We start from the raw sequence: 20,631 nt of genomic DNA on the forward strand, positions 1-20,631 counted from the left end.
TACCGTTATGAATGTGACAATTCTGAAAATGGCACTTACTATGAAAAATCATGCGCGAAAAATAAAAAGATTAAAAAAACTTGAAGAGAGACCTCACATGGTATTTGAACAACCAAATGTTCTTTTTCTTCCTTGGTTTTTTGGCGCATTACACCCTTTGTGCATAACGCCACCTACTGTACGTTTCAACCAAATGTTGATATCTGTGCTGTTAGTTTAGTCAAAACCTTTGGTAAATACCCTACAGTTTCATGGTAAGGTTGACATTTCCACAGAATTGCCCAACCTCATTATCAGATGTTGCTTGTGATGAACCTCCTCCTGTTGTAATTCTATAACCCACCGCGCGATGCCGCCATATTCAAAATAAACGACTGGCGCTCGCTCGTCAATTTCCGGCAGTGACGTCACGATTTAACTAGTAAGATCGATCCACATCACATCTATCTCAACAGACCAACCAGTTTGTTTAGTTCCCTTGATTTAGGTTTCAATAGTTGTTATGTTCATTTTAACATGACGATTGAAAAGCGGTTTTGTTGACAGGCGTGACGAGGTTTATTCGTGTAAGTCAAACATGAACACAGATCATGAGAGAACTGATATTTGACGATCACCTCAGAAGTTTCTCACGTAACTGTTACAAAATATACAGTGCATTTAAAAACATTGATATTTTAGATTTTGTAACGTTATATGTCAAAGTTGTTTGAACAGTTCGTTTGTTCAAGGGTTCATTGTTCAATTTAATCAAGGGTCCCTGATTTTTACACCGATATGATCTCAATCGGGTCCGCTGTTTATTTAACAGTTTGTCTTTTTCTCTGCTTGTCAGTGATGTAAATGTTAGTTATACTGTAACTTCTGCAATAACAACATGTAATGGCCAGAAATTGTTGTGTATCTGATCAATTTGACGTCATGCTGGTTGCCCAGGTAGCAAAGAGGATGGTGGTGTCTATCTATCTGATGTTGTTTATGAGAAAAACATGAATTTTGTGCTGTTGAATTGTGTCTGTGACATTTAAAGATGTTTAATGTGTTCAATGAAAATAGTGCAGTATGTTGTTTGTGACAGTGTGAGAGCATGAGAAACATCCCATCATGACCTGCAGATACTTCCATGAGGAGACATTCATCAGAAACACGTGAGTGTATATCATTGAAATATACTTGAAAACAACAACATACAAGTCTCCTATTGTTTTTTCAAAAGAAAACATCACCACACAGCATCTGAATGTGAACGGACACGTTTTACTGTTTCAGTACAAAAAAAAAACTAGTCTGACAATGTCATCGCAAACAAATGCACGTGTAGTTAGATGAACTGCAAAGATACTAGAATAAATGTATTAAAGATGGCGAAAAACAAAAAGCAATGTACAAAATAGTCCATAGTTGTGCAATTCTTAAATCATTTCCTTTGAGTCTGATCTTTTCAGTGGTTATTGTGGATTATCAGTCTCAATCAAACTGATCTGTTTCAGCTGACGGACTCTTTTATTTGTTCAGTAAATAATCATGTAAACTCTGGTTTTATGTTTTTGGTTTCACCAGAATACTGTATCTCACGAGTCTTTATAACGGTGCTTTCATGGTGTTTTGATCCATTTTTAAAGCTTCTGCCTCTGTTCATTACAACCGCATTAAAAACCCAGAACAGACTTCAGGATTTCTGCTTTTGTGTTTCACAGACAAAGGGAAGCCGCACGGATTTAGAGCGAGTGAATAACAAGAGCATTTTTATTCTCGAGCGAAACGATATAAAATAACAAATGATATACTAAAGATTATTGCAGAAGGAGTAAAACATCACTGACGGGGTTTGTAGAACGCATCACCAGTGTTGGACGTTTAAAGAGTTTAAAGGGGTAGGTGGGGGGAGCGAGGGGTAAAATGAACTATGAGCGAGTGAGAGAGAGAGAGGGAGAGACTGCACCGCGGGCGAGCGGGCGGGCGGGCAGCAGCTGTACGGTCTGCTCGCAGGGTTTTCTCTCCGTCTGCTGGACGTCTTGGCTCGTAGCCCGACTGGCGTTTTTGTAATCAAGGCATGATCCCAGAGTCCATGCGCTTCCCCGAGCCGCGTCGGCTGCCTGCCGTTTGGAAGGACTCCACTTTTCCCTGCTGACATGCACAACGCCGTGAGTCTCTCTCTGTTTCTCAAATCCTTCCGTATTTCTCTTTCCCGTTCTCTGGATCTTTTGTATATGTGATGGCTGCTGGGACTAACGTGAGCTTTGCTGTCATAACCTCGGTTTATGCTGCGACCCGACGCAGGAACAGAACCAGGCCTCTGTGTGGGTGCAGGAGCTGCAGTTTATAGTCCGAGCTGCTGCTGCGTGTGCGTGTTTGACATGTGATCTGTAAATATGAGACAGGAAAACGACACTGGAATGTTCCTGTCCTGCAGCGGCATTGATGAGTCATTTCGGCTGTCCTGTCACGCTGGATTTTCCTTCAAGTTTGTGTGTCTGTGTGTGTTTGTACCCACTTCATGGTTTGTTTTGGTGCCAAGACAACACGTGAACTGTTAACGTAGTTGTTTCAAATGATCTCTAAATAGCAAATGAAGAAGTCTATGTTCTGCCTGTATTTGTTTCCAGTCATGCTGTTGCAAACCTGTATGATTTTCTTACTTCAGTTGTCTTAAAGGGACACTTCACCCAAAAATGAAAATTCTGTCCTCATTTCCTCACCTTCCAGTTGTTCCAAATCTGTATGAATGTCTTTGTTCTGATGAACACAGAGAAAGATATAACCAAACAGATCTCAACCCCATTGACTCCCATAATAGGAAAAAATGCTTTATCATTTTTTGTTCTGTTGAACACAGAAGGAGATATTTTGAAGAATGTAAGAATCTGGGGCACTTTTGACTACCATTGTTTTTTTCTTACTATGGGAGTCAATGGGTGTTGAGATCTGTCTTGTTATAAGCATTCTTCCAAATATCTTTCTCTGTGTTCATCGGAACAAAGACATTTATACACATTTGGAACAACTCGAAGGTGAGTAAATGATGACAAAATTGTCATTTTTGGGTGAAGTGTCCCTTTAAGCTGTTGTTTTCCATACAATACATACTAAAAGTAAAGTGAAGAGTCAAACATTTTTAAAGGAAAACTTCTTTATGGGTGAACTATGGCCTTAAGACCCATTCACACCCAAAAAATGATGACCCTAATATTAACTCAACTTTATTTATTTATTTTTTAGGTATTAAAGGGATACTTCACCCAAAAATGAAAATTCTGTCATCATGTACTCGCCCTCTAGGTGTTTTTTGTTCAGTTGAACACAAGGATGTTTGGGAAATGTTAGCAATTGTTCTGGGACATCATTGACTACCACAGCAGGAAAAGGATTGTATCGTTTTTTTTGTTCTGTTGAACACAAAATGAGATATTTTGAGGAATTTAGGAAAGCAAACCGTTCTAGGGCACCTTTGACAGTCATTTGAATTTTTCCTACCATGATAGTCAATGATACCTCAGATATTTTAGCTACTAACATTTTTCCAAATAGCTTTGTGTTCAACAGAATTTCTACAGATTTGGAGCGACTTTACAGTTTTACAGATCACAATGTCATGTTTATTCTAAACGTGTGCGCTGAAGTTTCACATTTTTAATGCACAAATCACTTGAAGTTTAAATTCACTCTGAAAGTGATTCAACAATATTGTATCATTATTTTAGCAGTGATGTGAACGTACCTCTCGGGTGAATAGGGAGGCCCGGAGATGATGTATTTTTGTATGCAAACCCCGGAAGCGAGTTCGCATTTTAGGACCATCGCTCCAAAGTCTATGGGTGTATTGAATGGGTTTTTGGTAAATCACCTGAAATAAGGTCTGTGGTAAACAAAACCTCGAAATATTTTCACGTTTTATTCTATGACATAAAACACACCAGTCATAACCCGCTTGTGATTTTTTTTAAAGCCTTATTGTGTCTTAAAAACTGCGGTTGCTAACAAGTTGCTGAAGGGGACTACTTATTGTACTTTGGCGGGGACGTTAGACGTCATCACGCACATAAAGCTCACAAATAATGCAACACAGGCACAAATCTCTTAACACTTAGATGTGGATTCATTCACGGAGTAATTACTCACCAGGGAACACATTTTTAATCAAGTTTGAAAGAGTTGTGGGAGGTTTGGTGGTGGTGACGTTGATATCGAGCGACCTTAAGTGTAGTCTGTTTCTAGCATCGTGTTAGCTTTTTACTTCTGCCCATTGTGTTTAGGCTTCAAAAATAACAAATGTTGTGTTATTGTGTATCTGTAAAGATTATCTTGATAGACAAACGTGTAAACATCATAAACCTTTGTTAATCACAGAGCAATTTTTTTGCGATCTTCCAAAAGATCAGGTGTTTTGTAAATGAGCGGTGTGATTTGAGTTGTTGTGTTCGGTCTCCGTGTTTCTGTGGGTTCGTGTCATTGTTCTGATCTGGACTGAATGTCACATGGATCAGCAGACGGTCTCTTTATCTTCTGCTTCTGCTGCAGTGTGTGTCTGCTCTGCACATGACACGAGATCTGATCTGATCTGATTTTTTTGTAAATGATTTCATAGTAATTCGTATCACAGATGTGTTGCAGAAATATGAAGCTCATGTTCTTGTTAAAGAAACCGTTCACCTTCAGAATGAGAATCCGGTCATCATTTACTCACCCTGTTGTTGTCATTTTAAACCTGTGTGATTTTCTTTTTCGCAAAACACAAAAGAAGATATTTTAAAAAATGTTAGTAACCAAAAACCATTGGTCTCCATTGACTTCTATTGTATGGACACAAAACCAATGCAAGTCAATGGGGACCAACTTTTTTCTGTTACCAACATTCTTCAAAATATCTTCTTTTGTGTTCTGCAGAAGAAAGAAAGTCATGCAGGTTTGAAATCACAACAGTAAATAATAATGACAGAATTTTCATTTTGAAGGCGAACTATTCCTTTAAAGCACTTTCATGAATCCTCAGTAAGATCGTTTGTTATGTGAGTTGCATCTAAGCATGTAAGTAAATTGTAGTTTTGATCTTTTTCTTGGATTTATTTGAATTCTTTTTATTGATATCTGATGTCTTAACGTGTATTTGTTAGCTGTTCACACGGCTTTAACTGTGGACAGACAGGGTCAGTCACCCGTGTGGGTTTTGTTGGCAGTTGCTGGGGTGTCACTTTGAACTGAACGCTCATGCGAGTGCACACAATATGAGTGGGATGTGTTGTGTGTGTGTGTGTGTGTGTGTGTGTGTGTGTGTGTGTGTGTGTGTGTGTGTGTGTAAGTGTAATACAGTACAACAGTGTTAACACAATTTAATGAAGCATCGCAGGTGTTGTGTGTTCATGTGTACGTTTCTCGCTGTAGTACTCGAGAGAGGTCTCATCAGGGATTCACATCTCGCTGTATTCTCTTCTCTCTGGCTTCTTTGTTAGCCTTTCAAATGCTCAAATGTTGGAGTACCGCTGGCTTCTTAAAGTCCCAGTGAAACAAAAAATGACACTGCATATTTTTTCATGAAATATTGCAGCGTTTATTATAAATAGTTTATCAGTGTGGGTCGTTCTCTTTTTAAAATGTGTGTGTCCTCTTAATATTTAGGTTCAATCTGAAAATGCACTTCCATCCTGTAATGACTATCCATCTCAAATGACGTATGTTAGAAGGCTTGGGTGGAGCATCCGTTAACTCCTCCCCTTCAACAGTCAGTCTGCTGCCAATTCCATTTCAAAATGCAACAGCTGTTTTTATACATCCAATCAAATCTTAGAGAAAGTCGAAAGCCACGCCCACTATTTTTCTCATTACTAATCGCATTTCACTTGGAAATGCATCAAAATATGGAAGTAAAGTCGGAGCCAGGTGGTCGAGTGGTTCGTGCTCCGACATGTGGCGCCGGTGCGTCCTGGGCGACCCGAGTTCGAGTCCCGGCTCGTGGTCCTTTCCCGACCCTACCCCCTCTCTCTCATCCACTTTGCTTCCTGTCCTCTCTGAAAAGAGTCTCTCTCTGTCAAATAAAGGCAAAACGCCAAAAAATAAATCTTAAAAAAAAAAATATGGAAGTAAAAACGATGGCAACTTCCGGTTCACGGGGACTTTAAACGCTGTGACTGATCTGGAGTCAGCAAGAGCTTTATTCTGTCACGCAATGTAAAATCTCCAGCGTTTCCTCCTCAGTCGTCATTAGCTGACAGATTCAGCGTGTGCCCTTTTACCGCTGCGCAGCGCTGGCTCCTGCGTCAGACACACAAACACTACAACAGTTTAATTGCTATTGTTTATTATTGTTTGACAGTTTAGTAGCTGTGCTGTAATGATTTAAACAAACTCAGAAACCCAGGACGAGCCGTCCTGCAGCGTTTGGGGTGCAGATTTCATGCACAGAGGTTCAAGTTGCCTGTCGGAGCAGACGCACAACTACACACAAGCACACATGCAGATGATAAATCTCGTAATCAAGCAATTTTACATCAACCAACATCAGCACACAAACATTGTGTGGCACATTTGTTGTGTTTGATACACTCTTGGCTTTAACATGTGAAATGTGTGTAGATGCAGTCTGTAGCAGGAAATGTAATGGATTGTTTGGATTATTGTGTTGTGGTTTGTGATGTTCATGACGTGTTGTGTGCTCAGAGCCCGCCAGAGACGACCGTGATGATGATGAAGATGCAGAAGGACGCAGAGCTGGACAAAAAGATTGAAGCTTTACGCAAGAAAAATGAAGCTCTTATGAAACGCTATCAGGTGAGAATGACCACGTTTACATGGACGTCAGTAATCGAATGATTTGCCTTATTCTGAATAAAATAATATTACGATTAAGGTGTTTACATGAGCTGCTTTAAGAATATACCTCTCATGTTCCCCTTTTACATGTTACACTACATGCGTCGACGTTCCCTCCATAATTTCATGTATCAACGAACAGTTGGTCTTCGCCATGGTACCACATGCAGTGTTTGGCGTTTCATTTATTTTCTAGAATTGTTGACATCTTTCTTGTTTCCCGTTCGGACCAAAAATGTGCTTTCTTGCTTGAAGCCATGTTAAACGAAAGGGCTGGCCACTGCCGTGCGTGTGTGTAACCTGTCGCAAAGTGCCGCCAAAGTTCCTACGCGCCGCTAATAGTGCGATTAAGCTGTGTACATGTCTATACCGCACTTCCATAATGCCACTAAAATAGGAGTACTACACCCGTCTTAATTCCATTATGAGTTTAGACGGATTAAGCTAGTCAAAAAGCTCTGTTGAAATGCTCCATTCTTAATCAGAGTATTGTCTTAACCCTGCTAATATCGGATTATTGTTGTCCATGTAAACGTGGTCAATGACACATCACAGACTGATCTGCACCGGTTTAATCTGGTCTGCTCTGGTTTAGGCTGGCCTGCGCTGGTGAAGACTGCCCTGTGCTGGTTTAATCTGGTCTGCTCTGGTTTAGGCTGGCCTGCACTGGTGAAGACTCCCCTGTGCTGGTTTAGTCTGGTTTGCACTGGTTTAGGCTGGCCTGCGCTGGTTTATTCTGGCTTGCACTGGTGTAGACTGGTTTACGCTGGCCTGCGCTCAGCCTGGTCTCTGTGTTAGTTATTGTCGTATAATGTGTATTTTTCAGGAAGTGGAAGAGGACAAGAAGCAGGCGGAGCAGGAAGGCATGTCATTACACAGCAGGAAGGGAAAACCTAATGATCTCACCATCACCCTCAACAAATCATCTAATGTGAGCCACTTGATTTACTCAGTGCAAACACTAGAGACTCCTACTGTACAGCGATGATGTCATCAGAAATGACCCGGCTGAAAAGTAGACATGCTACACGCAGTTAATAAGGAAAATGAAATCAGGATGTTCTGTTCCACTTAGTCATACAGGCTTGAAGTGAATAGTGACGGTTTTCTTTTCCAGCTGATTGTTTTCTGCATGCTGAATGAAACTTGCATGTTTCATTTCTTGGTTGATGTGTGCTGCTTCAGGAGCAGCGTGTGGTGACCAAGAAGTCTGGACAGAAAGAGTCAAACACTAGATCAGATCAGGAGAAGGATCCCTGTGAATCTGGATCCAGATCCAGCCTCGGTGTCGGGAGAGGAAAGAGAAGACAGCTGCTCGTCACAACGCCGGGAAACATCAAGGCACGACTCAATGAATCCGTCTCATGTATCAGTCTGGATGAATCTGTCTGTGTCAGTCTAGATGAGTCTGGTTGTCTCTGTCTGTGATATTGTTTCAGGGTAAGAGGGTGTTTGGGGAAAGAAAGGACAGAAACCGTCCCGTGAGTCCAGCGAGGGTTAAACCAGGTGCCGAGGAAGAGCAGGACACGCCGGACACCAGCGCGCGAGTCAAACGACCTCCGTCCACAAAGAGAATCGTGGAAATAGAGGTGAGCAAATGTTCTTGCGATGAACGTCATGCTGTGGTCTCGACACGATCTTCTTTGTGTTCTGTGTTTTTTATCATAACTTGAGTTGACCTCAAAAAATGTCAATGTGAGCATCATTCAGTGACATCAGACACTTTTGGAAACGGTCTTCTGTTAGGCCGTGAGGACACGATTATTAGCCGATGTAAATGTAATCTGATTATTCAGCCCTGCTTGTATGTAAACAAGTAGTTTTAGGTGCTCCGATGCACCCGGCTGTCTGAATGTCTCTGTGTTCCCATGATGCCATGCAGCATTCCTGTGCTGTGTGTCACCGTCTCCTCGCCTCTTCTCAAGTCTCCAGGCTTTAAATAGATGTCAGACGGGATGGGTCACGCCTCCCCTGATCATAAAGACCTGAGCAGAGCCGCTGCGAATATTCATCAGGACTTTTGGCAAGGGTTTCCGTCTCTTTAGCTCTTCTAGTAGATTTCACACGTCTGACGTCCAGGCACAACCAATCACAAGCCTGACAAATGACATCAGCCACACATGACTTCAAAATAGAACAAATAACTCAAATCACGATTAGGGATGTTGCGGTGATGAAATTTTCCCACCGGTTAATCCACGTGTAAAAACACCGGTTGTACCGTTTATTCTTTGGGAAAAAAGCATTCTAGCTTGTCTGATGTAATGCACACATTTTTTTCGTTTTGAGCAACTTGAGCAAGGTGAACGTAGCCATGATTGTTGTGTTTGTGTGTTTCTGGTGTATTCTCATTGCTGTGTGGGGAGTTTTACACCCGGCGGGGTTGAACCGTCTGTCCACTGACGAGTGGAGCTCTACACAATACACCCTATTGTGTGTCAGACACAACCAGCCGAGTCTCGGTCTTCTGTGCTTCTGTCTGAACCGCATGCACGCTACATGAGGACAGAATGGGCAGATGATATAAAAGTGATTATAGGAGGAAGAGGACATTTCGATGAAAGCCGACAAAGACAGATTTTGTAGACTGAAGAATGGCGCCGAATAAAAGCAGGCTGGTGTTTGAGAGGGTTTTCAAGGAGGGTTTGCGGTGGTTTTGTGTGGTTTGTGTATTGGATGAGAGGACGAAGAGTCAGAACCGAGATATCCTCCTGTATGTGATATCCCATAATGCATCAGGGTGTCGTCTGTGTTGTAGACCGCAGGGAAATGACTCCAGGACGGTGACATAGTGCTGTTGTTGTTGTGTGATGTCCTCGTTTCTAGAAAGACGGAGCTCAGATTCAAATTTTCCTGTGTTTCTCTGTCTGTGAGCATCGTGAGAGACGTCAGAGATGAGAAACACACAAACAAATCTGTCACTGCTGACCGACAGCCTACTTTTACTGTAATTACACTCATTTACCAATTTACTCTCTCTCTCTCTCTCTCTCTCTCTCTCTCTCTCTCTCTCTCTCTCTCTCAGTTCATTGTTTGAGGTCATAATGAGCCGGATGATTTAATGTCATTAACGTTTGTTCTGAATGGGTTTATTATGCAGCTGATGGCACATTGTTTGTGTGTGTTGTGCGTCACTGCCGTGGTTCTTTTCATACACAAATGTCCAAAGTCCAATTTTTGGGGGGGGTTCTGCTCTTTTCACGTCTCAGCAAAAAATGATGTTTCTAGAACTTGTGTTTAATAATGTCTGGGTTGTTTTATACACTTGTTTATATTGTGTAGTTTTGTTCATGGTTTATGAGAGTGAGAGCATTTCACGCTACCTGGAAACATTTACATTTAGAATACAATTGAGAATGATTTGTTTAGATGTGATTTTATTAGAACTTGACGACTTTAATGTGTAAAATCTGATTGTAGGTCTGTATGATGGATTGATGATGCTAGACTGAATGTGATGTCTAATGTTTGTTTTCTATGAGCGGTCATGAATTATTCAATATAAAAAAGCGACAGATGCGAAAGTAAGAAGTTTTTAATCTCTTCTGATAGACAATCATGTTACAGTTGCAGAAGTCAGACAGCGGTAATAATAAAGCAGATGTACTTCTTCTGTTTGTCCACACGGCGGCAGTATCACTCCAGCAGACTGTGTTTGGATTTGACTCCAACACATTTATTCCCTTTGTGTGAGTTTCTGTTTGTTCACTCAAATGTTTTAGACGATTCATTAGTTTTTTTTTTGCTCAAAATATCTCTTTATGGTTTTGTTTTACCAGTGTGAATTATTTTCTTTGTATTCATGTAGTCAGTTGAGTCTCATGACCTGTGACTGGTCTGGCCAAGCACCGCCCACTTTCACAGAAACACAACCTCTGACTGACACGTAAAGCAGCCAATCACATCTTATTTTGTGTTTACATGCCATCGAGGGGTGGGGTTATCTGAAATAGATTATTCCACAATTGAGTACTGCAGAGATGATGTATTTTTGTATGCAAACCCCAGAAGCTAGTTAGCATTTTAACTAGTGGGGTTCCATCGCCCCAAAGTCTATGGGATTTAGGTAAATCGCCTGAAATAAGCTAACAAAAAGAAAACTTTTAATCAAAGTTTTTTAATCAAAGTGCTCAGAAACTTTTTAATCAAAGTCAATGAGTGCAACTGTGACACGTCAGAGGAGATCAGCGGCCTGTTTCCAACTCCAGACCAACCCAGTCCAAACCAACCCTAGGTTAAACCTTGAACTCAGAGTTGGTTGACTTAGAAATGAGAAACTTTGAGTTTTTGGTTTCAGAACAGCTGATTTGAGTTAGTTCAATGTACTCTGGGTAGGCTTACCCTGGGTTATGCGTGTGCACCACGACTTTAAAAAGCCATCATCAATGGAGCTCCGATATTACGATTCGCCATGGCAACGGCACCATAAAAAGCAACATGGCGGCAGAAAGCACTTGAGAGCGAGGCCCACTTTCCGCTCTGCATACAGTGGATTTACTGATGTGCTGAAAATGACTTAAGTTTAAATGAACAAATCTACCAATAAACAAACAAATGAATCATTAAATGAATGCTCTGAGCAGATTTCACTTGGAATGGCTGCGCGTCAAGATTACCTGTTTATTTTATCGCTTCATTTCTGCATGTATGTCTGTATTTATTCATTTCTGTATTCATGCACTTTATTTATACACTTTATTAAGTAATTTCTCATCGTCTGTAGAAAATGATGCTCTGATGTAATACACGTATGGTGGCTGATGTTACTGATGTAAGGATGGATGAGATATATTTTGATGTATCTAATTCACTGTAAAGAAAAACGGTACAGTCTGAATAAAAATGCACAGGGAAATGACAAAATTCCACTCGGGTCCTAAATTGCTGAAAGCAAAGTACATCCCAATGAATGAATGCAGCCTCTTCATGAGTCCTCTATAAAAGCACATATGACAAATAAGTCACTGAGATGGTCTCTGTGTGATCATAATGTGTGCCATGAATGACTCTGTCTCGCGGTTCTAATGGTGATTTCTCAAACAGCTTTGACCCCGTCACTTTCTTCTCTTGTAGGCCTCTGAGGTCTCGCAGCCGCTGGGAGTCACAGACCTCAACCTCACGTCCAGAGAAGACCAGACGGAGTACCAGCGCTGGAAGAAGGAGCGAGAGGAGATCGACAGAGAGCGCGTGGCCCGACACAGAAACTCTAAAGGCCAGTGGAGGAGAGCCTGGGACGTGGAGAAGCCCGACCTGATGTAAGCACTTTGGGTTTATTTTTAGAGGCGTGAACATTGAGCTGCTTCAAACTTTTTCATTTAGTTCTCATAGACATCCTGAAGCGTCTTCTTTCTAGACCTCAGTGTCTGGACATCTTTCAATTTCTGAATCTTGTGACAATCAAGTGACATTGACTTGACATGTACGTGTTCACGTGAATAAACAATGTGGATATTTCCTGAGCAATATATCTGGTTTTCTTGTAGGGCTGGACCAGAATATTCGAATATTCGTTCAGTTCAATTTTGAGATTCGAATAATCTTTTTTTCCTAACACCTGGCATCCCCGCGAAGCGCTTGAATTAGTGACGTTCGCCCATTAGTGAACGTCATGATTTAGTTATTCTGGAGGAGAAACAAAATTGCCGAAGACCTCAGGTGTGTGGGAACACTTTAACTTCAGTGAGGACAAGACAAAGGCAGTGTGCCAATTATGCGGTTTGAAACCGGCCTACCACAACAGTTCTGTAAGTAGTACGCCTATAAAAATGCACAGGTTGCATGTATACAATGTTTTTTTTCTTACGGTGACAGCTGAAGCTGAATGAGGAATTTAAATAGTCTCATGCCCGTCGTGCGTTTAAATACCGGCTATGGCGCAGTTAGCAATCAAACTGCGTTCTGTGCATGAGCAACAAACAAGAAATACTCAAAACATTTTTCTAAACTAAAGTGATAAAGAAATGAAATATATCTATTTTACCATTGAAAACAAAACTAAACTATTTGAATGGCTGCAACAGTTTAAACAGCCTCCTTCATGTGATGCATTTCAATCCGCACTCCAGCGCAGTTGGCAATCAAACTATGCTAGCACCCAGGGCCGTGCACAGGGGGGTGACTAGAGCCACTGCCCCTCTCAACCCCACTCCCACTTCCGGACAGGCATCCATTCAAGATCCCTGCTGAAAGACGTCTGTTAACACTCCGCTAAACATCCTCTGATTCCGCTGATCCGCTCCGTGTTTTCCCGTTCGTGGGACAGTTTCATCCCATCACTGTAAGGACATTATCCACATTACACACAGTGCTTGATACGCAGAATTAATCATTTGTATTTTTGTTGTTAATGTTTTTGCTCCTGGTTTTCTATTATTGGTGCTAACTGCTAACAACGACACACAAAATACAAAATATCCACGTTTTCATAAGAAAATGAGAATTCTTGTCAAATCAAATTGTTGTATCAATCTGATATAAACAACACCAAATTTGCAGTTATTGACACACTTTTGTAGAAAATGCCTTCACAAAGCTGACAGTATGTCACACTGTAACTCCTGTGCAGTACATTGCCATTTTCTTAGTTGAAAACAGCAGGCTAATCTATAACATCATATCAGGGGCGTAGCCAGCGGACGGCCCTGGCACATGCCCGCCCACTTTATGAATAGGCCCACCCAGTTATTACAAAAATATTTTATTTTTTAAATTATTGTACTTGACCAATGACTACATGCACTGTTGAGAGACTTTGAATAAAGACGCGTTTAAGGTCGTCGATGTCCACACTCGAGCACAACAATCTGTCGCTATTATCCGTGGAACGTGAACTTGCAGACTCTTTGGACAATGAGGAAATAATTGCACTTTTCAATTCAAAGCCCATGGTCTACGGCTTGTTCAGGGTTTTTCCTGCATAGAGAAATTGGAGGCGGCCGCCTCCGTCAAATGTCGTGCCGCCTCAGGCTCTCGCCCAAATTATGTCCAGAGTCTTCACAAGAAATTCTGCGTGCATTTAACAGACTGTTATTTGTAACTGCAGTTGCGACATTACGCCACAGTGGAGGCGCTGTTTCGTTATCAGCACACTGAGGCGCTAAAAAGAGTTGCAGAACAAGAGCCCAGGCTGTTTGTTTTGCATGCAAGTACATTTCATTTCTTGAAATTTATTAAATGAACATGACGCGCATCATTGTAATGTCTTTAGCTGTACAGTTGGATCGTTGAATCAGCGTATACTGTACACAGCGAGTTCGCCAGTATGAACGCACATTGCGTTCAGAACGACTCGCACACGAATGACTCATTTGAACCGATTCATTTAAACTATTGAACTTTTCAGTCACTAGCGAATATAAGAGATCCTTGAATAATTTAAAGTGAACCACAGAGAATGCAAGATGTGAATGAGCTTTGCTCATTTTGAAAGACTGGTTAATTCAGTTGGCTATTGTGGGCTGAAAAGTTAGTTGAAAATGATAATAATGCTTTATTTGATTAAAAAAACATTTCTGTTTGGTTGAATAAAAGTAATGTTTTATATAACTTAATAATTGTCATTTTTATCTAAGTTTATTAGAACTTTTAATATGTCAAACTCAAAGTCACTTTGGTTTAGCCACTAAAAGGTACGGCAGGCCTACGTGTGTGTGTAAAAGATCAGGATGGCACCACCTCCGCCTCATTTTGGGCCAGGAACAACCCTGTTGTGTTGTAATTTTATACCAGCCAGCGCAGCGTTGAAGAACAGATCCTGCGTTGTTATGCTTGCCGTATAGCAAATCAGATTTCTTTTCATTTGTATGTGAATTGCAGACTTGTGGAGCTAGTAGCATTTTGCTAAATATATGCGTTGTTACGTGTTCATTGTTCATGACCTTGCTTTTTAGTGATGAATTTGATATTTCATATGTTTGATTAAATCTGGAAAACAAATTATAACAGCCGTCGTTTATAAGGTGATATTTTACCAACAAATTGTAGAACATAATTCTGTTATTAAAAACTTGATATAAGAACTGTCTTATGTGAAAGTTTTATTTTAGCGTTAATTGTTATTTAATTTGATTAACTAATTAATTAAGCAATCGTTATTTTTGTCTTTAAGGAAATATTTCTATTATTAAAATATGAATGGACAAAAACTGCCTTATGTGCTTGAAATTTGTGTTAAATGTTTCATTTGAGCGTTATTAGATAAAGTAATTAATTAAATAAGCACTATTTTCGTTAGTAATTATAAAGTAATTATTAAAAAATTTGGTAACACTTTACAATAAGGCGCTATTTGTTGTGTTACCAAAACTTTATATAAAACATATATAGTCTTATGTGCGATTAAATGTTTTGGTAAACATTTTTAGTTGTTGATTATTAAATAAATGTGCTTAATTGATTAAATAAGTGGCATTTTCGTTTTACCGAAAATTTTAAATAAGTTGTTTAGGTACATCAATGAAAATGAGATTAATGCAATTAGTCTAATATTAATGCAATACTTGTTAAAAACGTGTAGATGTGGTAGTTTGTTGTTGTTTTGCTGCGCGTGTGTTGTGCCGCAGTTTATTAAAAAAAAAACGATTAAAAATAAACAGCCAAGACAGTCAAAGTGCCCGCTCACTTTTGCCCAGGCCTGTCCAAAAATGAAATTCTGCCTACGCCACTGCATCATATAAATAACATTTTATTAAGACCATATTACTAGTAGCCCTGATAGCAGGAGAGCATGTGAAAGCCATTGAATCATTTGTTATTGCATCAATATTTCCTGTGGCTCAGTGGTTAGAGCATGGCACTAGCAAAGCCAAGGACATGTGTTCGATCCAAGGGATTTCACATACTCCGAATCAAATAGTATATTGCAATGTAAGTCACGTTGGATAAAAGCGTCTGCCAAATGCATAAATGTAAATATCACTTTTGCTCCCGCAAATAATGTTGAAAAATGTTTGAAATTTCAACAAATCACATTATTGTGAAAATGGGCTACTATAAATGTTTTAAAAGAGTTGTACCTTAACATAGTACAACATAAAATATAGATTTACATATTTACTGAGTGCTACAGTGTGATAAGTAGAAAAACATTTCTAAGAGGGTATGCTGTCTTCTCCTGCCCCAACCCTTAGTGCCTTTTTCTTTTGTTTCGGCCACTGCCCCTCCAAATGTCCCTGCTAGCACCTGAACCACACACGAAAAACATTTAAAAAATCTATATATTTTATAAGAAAAAACATTTTTCTAAATTAACTTAATACAGAAACTAATTGAAATAAAACAAAATGGAATTATTTTAATGTGAGGCGCGCCGGCTCGCACTGTTCTGTAGTTTATTAGAAGTTGATCAATTCTGAACGTGTCACGTGTCTGTATTGCACCAACATGCGACACATTGGGTCCGCAGCAACACACGTGAAGTTGATTGGATGAACGGTTCTCGACATAATAAACATAAACAGACAGACAGACACAGAGATTCCTGCCTTTATTAGAGAGAAGAATATGTTCAGCCCCTCCCTCCGAAGCTTCCAATATTGGGTGTCGATTACTACCCAAACTTCCAAGCTCCAAAAATGGTATTCGGACCAGCCCTAATTTCTTGTATTCTTTTTATTAAAGGAGTCATATGACACGGCTAAAAGGAACATTATGGTTTGTTTTAGATGTGATGTAATGTGTAAACAGGATTTAAGGTTGATAAACGCTGTATTTTCCACACACCGTGCATGTTTGTATCTCCTCTTTGCTCCGCCTCTCTGAAACACGTGGATTTTTACTGACAGGTACGCCCACCTTACTTGCGTCTACATTTGGGTGGTCTCAGTCAAATCAGACCACCAACTGATGTAGATTTGTGGGGGTGTGGCTACACGAGGTGTTTCAGGCAGGTCTGGGTGAGCATTCGCTATTACATAGAATGACTCTTTTGTTCCCACACTTTCATTTCTGCAATTATACACGTCTAATACATGCATGAGCAACTTATAACACACCAAAGACACAGAACAACACGTGTTCACGCCATATGACCCCTTTAAGGTCATCCGCAGCATGTCCCTGTAGATCTGCACTAACTGTCCCACAAACATGACTTCAGTCCAGATGTTGACCAGGGTCTGTGAGGTGCTTTCTTCAGGAAGAAATGACCGTCCCCTGTGAGCACTGTGGAGTGGACGGAGACAGCGGGATATTTTTAGGCTGGTTTAAATGCCTTGCCTTATTTGGCAGGGTTTGTGAACACCAGAGATTGTCCAGGACAGCAGGACGCGTCAACCCAAATGTTTTGTGGGAGATGGAAGCGAGATGAGCGCATCCCTGTGAGAACCTTCAGTTTAGTTTATCTGGACCGAGACAGTCACGTGCTTTACTCGTTCAGAGTTTCTCACTCAGACATTCGTCCATTCAACCGTTTCTGGTGTTTCTTGGTTAACCAGCTTTATCAGAGAAGTACAAAATGCGTGAAGCAGAACCTGTGGGCAGTGTAAAGCAGCACTAAACACCCAAACATGTGTTATGATGGTGATGTGGCCTGCTGGAGTGGTCCTGGGGTTGTTAGGGATGGGATTGTTGTGTATTCAGTGTTTTAAACCCATTTCGCACATCTGCAGGTATTCGGACAAACCGGATGAAGGACCGGACAGAGACGCACACACCACCGGTGAGCAGAAGACACATTGCTCTTTTCTTCATTGTGCTGTTGCACAACAGCTCGTGAGAGTTTATCATGTTTGATTGTTAGGAAACCGAAACGGCAGAAGAAGAAATCTGAGAACGGAAGAATCCAGAGGTGAGGAAAACTGCTTTATCAGACGCGCTGGAAACTTTGAATAAAGGGACCTGGACTTTACATTTCACTGTCATCGTTTTTATTTGTTACAATTCGTTCCATTGTGAAAACCAAAATGAATTCTTGTGATATTTTAAGATGAAAGACACGGATAACTCGTGATGTAAGAACGACCTCATAACGTCAAACTAAATGAGTCTTTTCTTTAGGGATGTTACGATTCACCGTGAGCAGGTTGAAAATCGATTAGGAGACGTGAGGACTCGAGTCGGTTGAGATGTGAAATGAATGGCAGTACATGTGTTGAGCAGCAGGGCCGCTGTGTTTACTGCCAACTTGGAAAACGTGGATATGCTGATATTTCTTAAATGTAAAAAATCCAAGAAAAGCACAGACAAACTCTTAGTTTGTTTATATTAAAGAGACTTTTGAATTATTCATTTTTTTATTTGATTTGAAATTTGTTTTAAAATTGCCGTTTAGTTTTGTTATTTGACATTAAAGATAGTACAAAGAAATATGCAGCATTTGAGAAATAATAAAAGGGCATTTGTTCATTTCTAATTTGTCTCATTTTGTAAATAATAAACCGTATCGTGAGATCAGAATTGTGAATCGCATCGCATCGTGAGCTGAGTGAATCGTTACAGCCCTGCTTTTCTTTAATGACCAATATTCCGTTTTTTCCAGCAAGGCAGAAGACATTTCTGTTGTTTTATTACATGCTGCATTCTGCATTTCAATGATTTGTGTCATTTACAGTATTCAGTAGTGTTGTAGTACTCGAGACCGGTTTTTTGATGGTCTCGGGATTTTTCAAGACCGGTCAGGACCACTACTGTGGGAATGACACTAAATTGCTGGGGCATTGTCTGATTTATGTGTTAACGTCATTCATGTAATTGGATGTATAAAGAGATGTGAATGTTTTGTTTCGTGGAAGGTCACAGACGTAAATTTGTCTTGGGTATTTACCTTTTTCTTTAAATGTCTAGTTGTTGGAAAGTTTACCTGCACAAAAACTGTAATATGTTACAGTAGGTGGGTGATAAACCATGGACATTAAACATCCTACACATACAGTTCTGCCCAAGTTACTTCGGTTATTATTTTATTATGACTTTTTAGTGTTTTGTGGATCTTTTGAATGAATTTTGTCTTGGTCTCGGTTTTGGTGGTCTCAACTACAACACTAGTATTCAGAACTTTAAGCCTTGGAAAACTGATATGTAGTGTATTGTTATCACAAACCAATAATCAAGTTTCATATGTGAAATGTCTGACTCTGATAATACGTTGATAATGTTATTTGGGTCATGATAGTTTTATCAGCCAGACACGATCATAAAAGCTCATGAAAGGAGTCTTTTCTCTGTGGTCATCAGCGCGAGAGAGGAAGGGGAGCAGTCGTCCAGTGGTGAGCAGTAAAGCCAAGGGTAAAGAGCGTCTGACGGGCCGAGCCCGACGGTGAGATCCTCATCAGGAACACAACATAAGCGTTTCAATGAAACTCCAACACATTACGATCTGCATTCATACCCAAACACAAAGGATGATGGGAAATGCCTTACAGCATCACCTAACCCTTGTTGATCATGAGCGTTGACATTTAACTCGCATATACATCAAACCCACTTTTATCACACAGTAAACAGATCATATAAACATTATAGAGCATAAACAAATGTTTCCTAAAGGAAGATAGAAAAAGTGATTTACAATTGAACCGATTGTATAATGAGTTTTTTCCTCTCTCAGATGGGACGCTAAAGAGCACGAGGAACATGAACAGGTGAAAACTCCAATCTCAGCTTAAAAGAGAAATTCACCCTAATGCATCTGGGACTTGATTGGTTGATTCTGTTGTAAACGTCACATCTGAATGAATGAATACATGTTTATTTCTGGAATGAACTACTCCTTTAAAGTGTGGTTTATCTGTGACGTTATTGAACCGGTTTCTGAAGGCTTGTCCAGAGGGCGGTCTGCAGGCCTTCCTGGAGGAACTAGACGCTCTGTGTTCTTCCGAGGAGAAAAACATCAATCCAAACCAACAAGATGACGTTCCAAACTCAAAGCCGCAGATGTCTGACGTGGCGTTCAAACCCGAGCACGCCAGCGGTGATGTGATATCTGACGGGGAGACGTCCGGTCTGAAGACCACGGAGAAGAAGGTTTGTTTCTCTGAAGAGCTTCTGGAGATGCCTCACGAGATCTCAGACAGCGGCTCACGGGCTCAGAACGTCAGCGAGCGTCTCGCTGAAGATAAAGAGATGGCAGACGAGACCCTCACGGGTGCAGAGGAGAAGAGTCGCTCAGAAGAGAGCGGGATAAAGGAAGAGTCTCTCAGCATCAGTTCAGGACATGAAGACGTTCCTATATCAGATGAGCCGCCTCTGGAGCTCAACAAGACCTGCTGTGGTATGACATCATATGATTCTCTCTCACGTGTAAACCCATGACTGATCAGAGAAAATGAGAACCTCTATAACACCCTTTTCATTGTGGAGGAGGTTTCATTTACACATGAATGTACGAGTCATGATCGTCTCTCTTTACATGTGTAAGACTCGACCGCAGCTACAGGAAATCAAATAAATACAAGAGAGTTCATGTTTGGATTAGAACTGAAAAGACTGATTGAACGTGACGTGTGTGTGGTACGTTGTGTGTGGTGTGTGTGTGTGTGTGGTGTGGCTGTCGATAGATGTGTGTTTGTTTACAGAATTAGGATGGAGTCCAGTCTGTGTGATACTGCAAGTCTGGATTCCTGGGGATTGTTCTTTCTGACTGCAGACTCGGTGTTGATATCGGTAGTGTTTGATAGAGTGTGCGTGCATGTGTGTGTGTGTGTGTGTGAGCGTGTTGTGTGTGTGTGTGTGTATGTGTGTGTGTGTGTGTTGTGATTGTGTGTGTTAGTTGTTTGTTTGTGTTGGTGTTGGTTTGTGTTTGTGCGTGATGTGTGGTGTTGTGTGTGTGTGTGTGTGTGTGTGATGTGTGCGTGTGCGTGTGTGTGTGTGTTGTGTTGTGTGTGTGTGTGT

At 40.6% G+C, this 20,631-nt stretch overlaps 1 protein-coding gene across 3 annotated transcripts; it reads left to right on the forward strand.

Moving 5' to 3' along the window:
• Positions 1-1,580: 1,580 nt before the first annotated feature.
• On the forward strand, positions 1,581-19,527 carry LOC130560843 (coiled-coil domain-containing protein 9B). 3 transcript variants are annotated; one of them, XM_057344889.1, is made up of 10 exons: positions 1,597-2,144; positions 6,652-6,762; positions 7,631-7,735; positions 7,990-8,145; positions 8,244-8,393; positions 11,878-12,059; positions 17,412-17,461; positions 17,543-17,590; positions 18,976-19,057; positions 19,349-19,527. In XM_057344889.1, the coding sequence occupies exons 1-10, from the start codon at positions 2,133-2,135 to the stop codon at positions 19,404-19,406; spliced, it is 954 nt and encodes a 317-aa protein (XP_057200872.1). In that variant the 5' UTR covers positions 1,597-2,132; the 3' UTR covers positions 19,407-19,527. The 3 variants fall into 3 exon arrangements, with proteins under 3 accessions (XP_057200873.1, XP_057200872.1, XP_057200874.1); XM_057344890.1 differs by lacking the exon at positions 17,543-17,590 and having other exon boundaries at positions 1,581-2,144; XM_057344891.1 differs by lacking the exons at positions 18,976-19,057; positions 19,349-19,527 and adding an exon at positions 17,800-18,808 and having other exon boundaries at positions 1,598-2,144.
• Positions 19,528-20,631: the final 1,104 nt, after the last annotated feature.

Source organism: Triplophysa rosa, linkage group LG10, assembly GCF_024868665.1.
Source record: "Triplophysa rosa linkage group LG10, Trosa_1v2, whole genome shotgun sequence".
NCBI lineage: Eukaryota > Metazoa > Chordata > Actinopteri > Cypriniformes > Nemacheilidae > Triplophysa > Triplophysa rosa.